General features: G+C 40.3%; 1 protein-coding gene across 1 annotated transcript in view; it reads left to right on the plus strand.

Moving 5' to 3' along the window:
- Positions 1–10,025, plus strand: part of JMJD1C (jumonji domain containing 1C) — a 299,423-nt gene that overhangs the window by 271,704 nt on the left and 17,694 nt on the right. The window contains exons 14-19 of the mRNA XM_018576657.1: positions 527–679; positions 2,292–2,381; positions 2,895–3,022; positions 5,030–5,243; positions 6,197–6,405; positions 7,711–7,989. Of these exons, the coding sequence (XP_018432159.1) occupies positions 527–679; positions 2,292–2,381; positions 2,895–3,022; positions 5,030–5,243; positions 6,197–6,405; positions 7,711–7,989 (1,073 nt within the window). The remainder of the gene's footprint in view (positions 1–526; positions 680–2,291; positions 2,382–2,894; positions 3,023–5,029; positions 5,244–6,196; positions 6,406–7,710; positions 7,990–10,025) is intronic.

The raw sequence follows: 10,025 nt of genomic DNA on the forward strand, positions 1-10,025 counted from the left end.
TATATATATAATGTGATATTTATTTGGTGGTGGTGTTTTTTTCTTGCTACACATGAGCCTTAGGAATCAGATGTGACCCTCTCAAAACCTGTGTAGAGGGTAACAAAAGTGCTGTAATTGCAAGCACTTTATGGCGAGTACCTGTTCTCCAATCTCTGTTTCCCTATTAAACCCCAGAAGGCTTAGTCCTGAACTACAGCCCAAGTCATCACTAAGCCCAGCTAGATTGGAGCCAGGGCCTCTACTGGCCACTGAATTGTGAAATGACAATATTGGGGTTGATTGCCGGCTTGGTTAGAAGTGGTGGCCTGCAATGTATGGCCTACAGAGGGACTGCTGCACACGTACCTTTCATCAGTATTGTTATCCTAGACGCTTTCTTCTTGGCAAGTAAAAGAGTGAAAAGATGCATAGCAACAAAGGTCTTTTAATCAAGGTCACTCACCAAAAGAATGTAACCTATCCTTAAAGCCAATGTTTATGCAGCTCAGATTTTCATGTTTAGTTACATTGCTCTTCATTTCAGTGAAAATAGCCTGGAAGAGAGCGGTGCGCGGTGTGCGTGAGATGTGTGATGCCTGTGAAGCCACCTTGTTTAACATCCACTGGGTCTGCCAGAAATGTGGATTTGTGGTCTGTCTGGATTGTTACAAAGCGAAGGAACGGAAAAGTTCTCGAGGTTAGTACGCATGAAGCACTCCATTCTGTGCTGTGTTTACCCTGCCTTCCCCCAGAAATGCTTAGCCAGCAGACTTGTTCTAGCTGGTGAATTGCTATTTTTGTGCTGGAGAAACTCCCCTTCAGTGATTACAGCAAGCAGTTTCACAACTTCCCTTTCAGTCTACATGCAGCTCACTCTCAGATGGAGCTCTCCTGTTTCATGCTTATGTGAGAAGAAGATTGAAGTGTGGACATATTTAGCAGGGTTCGGCTCAGGGAGAAGGGGGCCGAGCTCAGCTATAAGCCACAGTTATCAATGCCATGATTTAAACCGTCTTCCTCCAAAAAGCAAGATACTGCTACCCTATAAAGAATACAGTGTATGTGTGGTTTGGAATAGGGCCCAATTACAGTATAAGGAGGCTCACAGCACATTCACCCTGGCTAGGCAGGAAGTGAACACAAACTGCAACTCAGACTGAAATGTTCATTGCATAAAGAGACATCCTGAATAACCTAATACATACAAACATATCCATAGCATGACATAACTATATATAAATATATGTACTAGGCATACATCTGTATACGCATATAAATGGCTCTTTCTTTTAAGTGATAACACCGTTCATTAGCTGAACAGGAATGATATGGCTCGATACTGAGCTGTAGAAATTTGGTGGAATTGACCAATAATGTGTATGGTTATCTGTACCCTTGCACACAGTTTTTCTGGCAAAGGAAATCCTAAAATATCCTTTTTAAGTAATATTAGCTGCTATTTGTGTACCCTGTCTGTTCTGTGAACCCTTCTAACCTCAAAAGTGACCTCACAGCCTAATTTAATTAAAGCAGAATAAATAAATGGTATCTTCGGATCAGCATATTTTACAAATAAATCACTTTGCTTTTTGATGGCATTTGAGAATTTTAATCAGATTAAAACATAAATCCATACTATGGTAAGGAGAATTGATTTTATCTCCATAAATTTAATGACCCATGAATTCTGTCAGAGTGACACTAACAAATGGTTAAAGAGCATCCTCTGCCCAGACCAACAGTTTAAATTACCTGTCAAAACAGGGATGATTTAGTGATAACATCACAGCACAGCATGTCCACTTTATAACCTTGAAAGGGTGTTAATTGACCCGTGGTCGGCATCAAGAAATGGAAGGTTTTAAAAAAAAAATATTTCTGGCTTCTGATATTTAACTCTTAAAAGTAACTAGTCCTTAAAATGCATGTTCTCAATTCAATTCATGAGTCTTTTAGGAACCATGGATATTGTCACGACAGGATATTAAATGTTGCCTGTTATCTGGCCGTGTTTTGCTGGTTGGTGGAATTTACGTAGGTTCCGTAGTTTCCTGAACCAGATGTGCTGAGACTCTGAGTTTGTTGACTGAGCCAGCACATTCCTAGATGGAGTATGGGACTAGGTTCTCCCCTTGAGGGCACTGTGAAAAAGATTGTGATGGCAGGTCATGTATCATGCTACTGTTTTCCCCACTGCAGACAGAGACAGGATGATTGCTAGGTTACTGCAAAGGAACAGGAATGTCTAAGGTAAAGTTTGTTTTTTGATTTGCTTTTATTACAAATTACAGAAAATGTGTTTTTTGTAGATAAGGAACTGTATACTTGGCTGAAATGTGTAAAGGGTCAACCGCATGATTACAAGCACCTAATGCCCACACAGATTATTCCAGGCTCAGGTAAGACATATTGAACATGTAATATCCCTATTTGCTATGTATGAATCAGACCATATAAAGGGAAACTCTTTTGATTAAAAAAAAATTGTATTGCGAACATTGAAAGGGTTTGTAGATGTCTGCTTGCTAGATATATTACGTTTTGTGTGCAATATTCATATTTAGATGCTTTACAGGGGAGCGGAGACCAATGCAGAGCTTGCGCTCCCCCTCAATGATTACTTATCTACCAACATCAGGTACCAGGGTGTAGACACTTATACTGAAATGATAAGACTTTGTTAGACAGATATCAGCTCAGCTATACGCATTTTAAGCTCTTCTTCAGCTAGCAGGAAATTGGAATTGAAGCAGCAACACATCATTTGTACTGTCTCTCTGTTACAGTATACATGTAATTAATAGGTCCTGCATTCCATCTGGAACTGGTTTTCATAATAGCTCAGTGTTCTGCACCATTTGTTTAGAGACAATAAGTGAAAAACCTGCTAAATATCTTCTACTTTGTTTTAGTTCTGACTGACCTCCTTGAAGCAATGCACACCCTCCGAGACAGATTTGGGATTAGGTCACACTGTCAGTGTGCCATTAAACTGAATTTACAGGTCAGCAAGCTACCTACACTGAATGGTGTATCACAGGTGAGGCTGTTTAATAGGAACCTTTAGACATACCTAACATGCATGCCCATGAACAATGTCTGAAGACATTTTCTTTTCTTTTTGGTCTCATTTATAGTGGGAAAGGGTCAAACCTCTTGTATGTCCGTGAAGGTTCTCATTCATCCAGGTTATGGTATATCTGTAAAAAATAAGTCAAGGCAACTGGACTTGTTTTTGTATTTTTCTTGAAGACGTTTCACTGGTCATCCAACCTATGGTTGGATGACCAGTGAAACGTCATCAAGAAAAATATAACAAGTCCAGTTGCCTTGACTTATTTTTTTACAGATAGGTCAAACCTCTTGTCGGTTTTTACTGCCCTCTGTGACCTAATTGGGTAGCAGGCATAAATCCAAACACTTGTTTTTAGTAGAGTAGGGAAACGCTAAAGCCCCCAATGGATTTTCATTGTTGTCTGGCAGTGAAGATTTTCCCTCACTTCCACACTGTCAACAAGATGGGGAAAATATCCCCAATGAGGCTTCACATGACAAAAAACCTGGCAGAGGTTCGAACGCTTTCCCAATCTATCCAAGATCAAGAAGACAAAGTGCTGGCTGGATTTCCACTTTAACCAGTCACATTCATTTAGTCTTACTGGCGGTGATATTATACAGAATGGAACACAGTTCTTGGACACGTTGTTAACGTTTTTCCTTAATAGTTTCAAGACCCGTTTATTTTTCTTCTCCATCTGTGATTATTGAGGCTTGTGACATTGTACTGGATCCTACCTCACTCTTTGTCATCTTGACAAATACATGTGTCCATAATAGCTCAGAAATCTTTGTGGCATTGCTGCATCTTTGAAACTGAATATTTTGGGGGGGTCAAGACTGTGTTTAAAGCATTGGATTCTGGTTTAGGCATTATTGGCACCTTTTATGGAGATTTTACCTAAATTGGTGGTTTGAAATCCTGATGACCAATTTATCACCTCCACATAATCAGTTATCTTAAAGCCCAACTCTAGCCAGAACTTTCTGGCTAAAAAGCACAGTTCCCGTATCTATTGACTCTTCTGATGTTATGCATTGTTAACAATGTGTATATGTACTCTGTCCAAATGTAAAGCACAATGAGATATGATAGCGCAATATACATATAGGTTTGAAGGTGTTGGGAGAACGAGAGGGCAACACCAAAGGTTTTAGGAGTCCAAGAGTGTTTATTTCATCCTGGTCCAAAAACAAAAGGCCAATGCATTTCAGGGGCAATAAGATTTCTTTTATCAGGGCTTAACCCCTTCATGACTGAGGCCCTTTTTTCAATTTTTGCACCCATGTTATATTCCACATTTTAGGCCTGAAAATGACGTAAAACCCCCCAACATTATATATTTTCTGAATGCCAAGACCCTATAGAATAAAAGGTTGAATAGAATCTTTTGGGTAAGTGGAGGGTTACCTTAACTCTGAAATAAACAGGCTCTCTTATCTCAAAAGCTTGCCTCTCAGCTGGCTGTGTAGGGAACAGAGCTATTGTACGCTACAGTATGGACTTCTCTTTGCACTGAAGAACCAAACCAATTTCGCATTCAGGGCCTCCCACCTACACTTGCAAATAAAAGATGACCGCTTTGATGTAATTTTTTTTCTATGATAACAAGTCTTACTGTTTAGGTTTCTGTTTTTGTCAGCCATGTATCATTAGACAAACATATTTACTTGTATTCCCATAATGACCTCACTCTGTTTGCGTCCTATTCCGGAGCTTGAAAGATCCCTCTATTTTACGTGCAAAAAGGGATCTATGCGATAATGTTCTATCAATCTGATTTACTTGATCAGTTTTCAAACCTAGACTGTAGAAATGTCACTTTATAATGAGTTATTTGCTGTGGGCAACAGGAACTTGTCTATTTAAACACTTTTCATACATAAAACATTCCATGAGTAATGCCCTTCCATTTGCTTACCTAGGTGTTTTGAGCCTGTAGACAAGGTGGAGCTGTTACTGATCTGACATGACTATTCAATGTTTTAGGTGCTGCAGAATGTCCTCAACCATAGTAACAAGATATCTCTCAGCTTGCCTGAATCACAGCAACAGAACGCTTCCCAAAAGCCCGAAACCAACGGTAATGTGAGCCCAGGAAGTGACAGCAGCATGGACAGTAAACTGGCTTCTCCAGAATCTCATTCCTCACTTCACTGGCTAGCAGACCTGGCTGAACAGAAGGCCAGAGAAGAGAAGAAGGGTGAGTCTACAAATCTAATTGATAACCCTAAAACAAAGATCCCATGTTATGATGGCAATTCCCTTTCACCGGTTGCAGAATTAGAGTTCAGCTACCACTATACCCAATGGAAATTGCTCCCCCGCTAGCCAAATAGCTGCAGAATCTCGTGGCTTCATCTACTTTGGGAAGGGGGGGTCGGTTACAACATAGGAGAAGGTGTGTCGACCTTATGTGTTGCATTAATGTAGCTTATTCATTTTGAGTGGGCTGGCAACGCATTACCCCACAAGATCGCATAAGAGGTCACATATAAATGTATTAGGCTTGCATAGTGATGAAGAAGTGTGAATATTCAGATTCATGTGTAAGCCCGTTGTGACTGGACCTCTTCAACGCACACATGAGATATCTGTGTAGCTATTTTCTCATACTCGTGTTACTTTAAAGTGGACCTTTACGCATATCTTTAGAATAACAAGCACAACTTTAGAAATGTTTAGTACAGACTATCTACAAACACATACTTCCAGATAATTGCCGGCTTTGTATTCTTTGCATTCCTTATTTATCTTTTCTTACCCAGTCTTCTCAAAGTGGCCATGTTTACTAAGGGCAGGTTACTAGATCTTCTATTGCTTCCTTGATTTCCAGCATATGTGACCATCTCAGGGGAGGAAAATGCCTTTCCCTGAGATCTCGTGAGATTACAGATGAGATTTTCCAACAATGCTCTGCTGATGTAACCTTCTCAGGATGCATTGTTTTGGCAAACTGAAGTAATTTGCACTTTCAAAGCAGGAAGTGAATGCTCTGCAAGTGTAAGTATTTCAGAATCACCGCATTTTACACCTGACATGTCTATAGTATTATTATTATTATTAATCATCATGCAGAGAGGGATGCATTGGTAGAATTTCATTTTTTAATGTAAAGGTGTAACACCTTCAACCGGTTCTTCATTGTCTTTGCAGAGAATAAACAGTGTCCAGTGGGAAAACATATCAAGGAAGAACCAGAAAGTAATGAAGGTGTAAACTGCAAATCCTCATCACCCACCACTCAGAACATCGAGCAAGGCTCCACCCTAAGAGACCTCTTGACCACCACTGCTGGCAAACTGCGCCTGGGATCCACAGATGCCGGCATTGCCTTTGCCCCTGTTTACTCGGTGGGAAGTCCGGTGAGTGTAAACTACGGCTTTTGAGTTTTGTATCTGCTTTGCAGTATGTTGTACACCAGACTCATGACTTGGCAGGCTGTTTGATATTGCAGAAATCACTGGAAGGTAAGTATGCAACAAGGGGAAATAACTACTTTTGGCAAACAGTTCTCACACATAAGCTCTCTGCCAAAGACAACTCAAGATTTGGAACCAAGCGGCAAACAATGCTGCCTTTTAGTGGTGATACGCAAGTGTGGTATTTAACATTTAATAGACATGGACAAGTAAAATCAAGGGAACTGTGTTCCAGGCAGCCTTCCTACTCCCAGACAACTGTGAGTTTACCTAATCTACCTATCCCTTCCAAAGTGTAGCTGATTTATAGGAGCGGTGACCAATGGAGAAAAAGAACCTTGTAATGCTCAATCAGGTTTACGTTTTTTTTTTTTTTTTTGGTGGCTGTCAAAAGTGTAATTTTGTTTTGAGTTTTGCTCCAAAGTGCACCTGTACTGAGAGAGTCTTGAGGTTGTCATCGCAAGCATCTCCTAAAAATATTGGTTCCCAGGGAATAATGTTCATCCAGTGGCTTCAGTACTTTCTAAGTATTTGCCCAGAGGGCGCACAGACAACAATAAAAACCTGACATTTCCAGTTTTTCCCAGCTCTACCCACAGCTAAAAAAAAATGTTAACTATGCATATACTTTAACTACTGACCTAGAAAATGTTAGTAGAAAACATATAATGTACTTCACGATCCATTTACTACATAGAAAATGTACATGTAGTACACAGGCAGTTCAGACAACATTGTGGACTTTTATCAGATGTAACAATGTGTTGCCCATAGTAGTCAACCAGACTTCAGCTGTGATTAATTCCGGAGCTGCTTGTAAAGTAAAAGTAAATACCCAATGAGTTGGTATGGGTATAATGCCTGCGTTTAAGATCTATAGAAATAAGGCTAACTGAGCTCTTGGCAGTACACTGCAAGATGTCAGAACCTATTTTCTGATCTACAGCAAGTGTGCTTGCTGTTATAAGCTCACATAGGCAGATCTTGTATATTGTTGTATCTTTACCACACAACATCAGTTCAACTTTTAAGCATTATCTTGGGGGGCACATCAGCGGTGTTGCCTGGTGAGTTAAAAACAGAGGGTAAAATTCCCTTTTAGGTGATTACTGTGAACCAAATAACCTTAACTTCACCTTCTCATTGCTCGTGGTTTGCCATCTTTTCTTTAGTAAATGCCTTTTAATGTAGTTACTTTCTTATGTCTAATGCTTAGTATCTGTGGTTTTTTTATCCTTCTAAATACAGAGCGGTAAAGGTGGAAGGTCCATGCCAAACATCTTGGATGATATCATTGCCTCAGTGGTCGAAAACAAGATTCCTGCCACAAGGCCACCTAAACCCAGCGTAAAAACCGAGCCAAAGGAGGAAATTCCCGAGAGCCGCAAGTTATCCCAGGATGAGAACACAAGGACTTACAGTGATATTCCACATTCTTGGATCTGTGATAGGCACATTCTATGGTTAAAGGATAATAAACATAACTGGAACTGGAAGCTCTTCAGAGAGTGCTGGAAACAGGGAAAGGTTAGTATGCAATGCCTGGGTGATGAATCTGGCTTGGCATGCGGTGTATTTTAAGCACCTTGTGTCAGTAATGTACTACAAGGAGGAATGCCTGCCTGTTTACAGCTTAATATAGAGTTCTGTAAATATCCTATTATGAGCTCAGGAAAACAGAATATGGATTGTGTGTCTCGTATAGCACTGTTAGCTGCAGTTCTGCAGACTAGTCATGTGATCCTTACAGGTTTTGTCACAGTCATGGTCCCTATGGACTTCCCATCAGATAGCAGATGTTTTGGGCTTGTGTATGATGCAATGTTGACTGTACAGTCACAGGGTGTATTTGAACCCCCGCTGTTGGTTCTTACTTTATAGAATTGACATTGTTATACTTTTATCTGCGTTTGTTGGTGATTTTTGTTCATGTAATGCTGTTTAAAAATTGAGGTAAATTGACATTTCATTTTGCCTCATCCAAGCTCATAAGTACTGATGGGTGGCAGTGTTACATGTGATTGACGTTCCAGACTAGAGCTGTCGTCATCATGTGACTTTGCTCACTGACCTAGTACAAAGCATACAGCCGGTGAATTCTGCAAACTCAACTCCCACCCTGTATATTTGTCCCAGATCTGTAATTCACTAGGTAATAAAGCCAAGGACACGTCAGCAATGCAGCCTGTGTATTTCTGTCCTCCGGTTTCCTTTACTTGTGTCACAAAGTATGCTGCGTATGCGATCTTCAGAGCTGGTTCACTTTGTTGTGACACGGAAAGGGATTTCCCCTTCTAACATGAAAAATATTGATGTGGTAAAAGCTGTCATTAACTTAAAGGTCAAATGTCCACATTGTTCTATGCAGTGAAAGCACCTTGTGTCAACGACTCTCGTGTTATCTTGTCTGTTTTTACTGCAGAATCATTCCTTCGAGTTTCCAAAGACTGAGCAAACTTTTACACTGTCCCATGGTTACAAACATTTCCTTAGGAATATGTTGTCTGAAGCTCTAGCTACATATGACGTCTGGTTACAAATAACCTATGTTGTTAGACATTTTGTAGATACATTTGGCTTGGGTCAGAAGTACTTTTTTTTTGGGTGGGTGAGTGTTTAGTAGATTTTGGACATGGGTGTCCATAAAATGCTGAAGTATATAATTAGTGACTTAGGATGGTCATAAAATGTGGGATTTGTGTGTAGTGGAATATATTGGCTGTCAGTATCTTATGGAGAGTTAGAAAATATTTCTTTTAAGGGATGTGCCGATACTGAGCATTTGGGCGAGTACTCGACACCAGAACTTCCAGTCAGAGGGAGATTACCACGCTACCTGGGGATGCCGATATCGATATTTTGTATCCGCGAGTACTGATAAAAAAAATATCGGTAGTCAAATTCTATCCAGAAAGAAACGGTATTGGTGCATCCCTAATTTTTTGGATTCTATAGCCTTACTGACATTGACATTCCCTATTCTGTAAGGACCTCAATTCCTCCGCTGTTAAAATAGGGAGTGCAACAAGGGAAGGAGGAGACAAAATAGTGGGGCTAAGGGAGTATGGTCTGATTTAAAGGAATGTTTTAGTAAATTGCCAAAGCATGTGAATGAGCTTTGAAAAGAATAAGAGGAGAACTAAATATATGCCAGCTGCCATTGCTGACTTACCCTTCTGAAAATGCTTACTTGCTGTCATGCTAATTCTCTAGCTGCATTGCTCTGTGAATCTCTAATCTAGAATAAGTATGCAGATAAGAACCTTTTGTCTTTGTCGAATTTTCTGATTTGCATTCCAGGCAGGTAACTCCAAAGTGCTGATGTTAGTGACCCTATCACCACAGGGTCAATTTTACCTAACAGTCCACCTGTAAAAAAAAAATTATACATATACAGTATATGATCTTATCTGTCTGGAAGTCCATGTATACAGGGCATCTCTGCTCCCCAACTACTACAAGTATCCGATTATTTGCTCCCCCCCTCTGACCACAGTGGTTGCCCCTGCCAGCTTGTACATTCTGTAGACTGCCGGGGGGGGGGGGACAACCCCCCCCAGGCG

Source organism: Nanorana parkeri, unplaced genomic scaffold (assembly GCF_000935625.1).
Source record: "Nanorana parkeri isolate BGI_ZX_2015 unplaced genomic scaffold, ASM93562v1 scaffold73, whole genome shotgun sequence".
Classification (NCBI taxonomy): Eukaryota; Metazoa; Chordata; class Amphibia; order Anura; family Dicroglossidae; genus Nanorana; species Nanorana parkeri.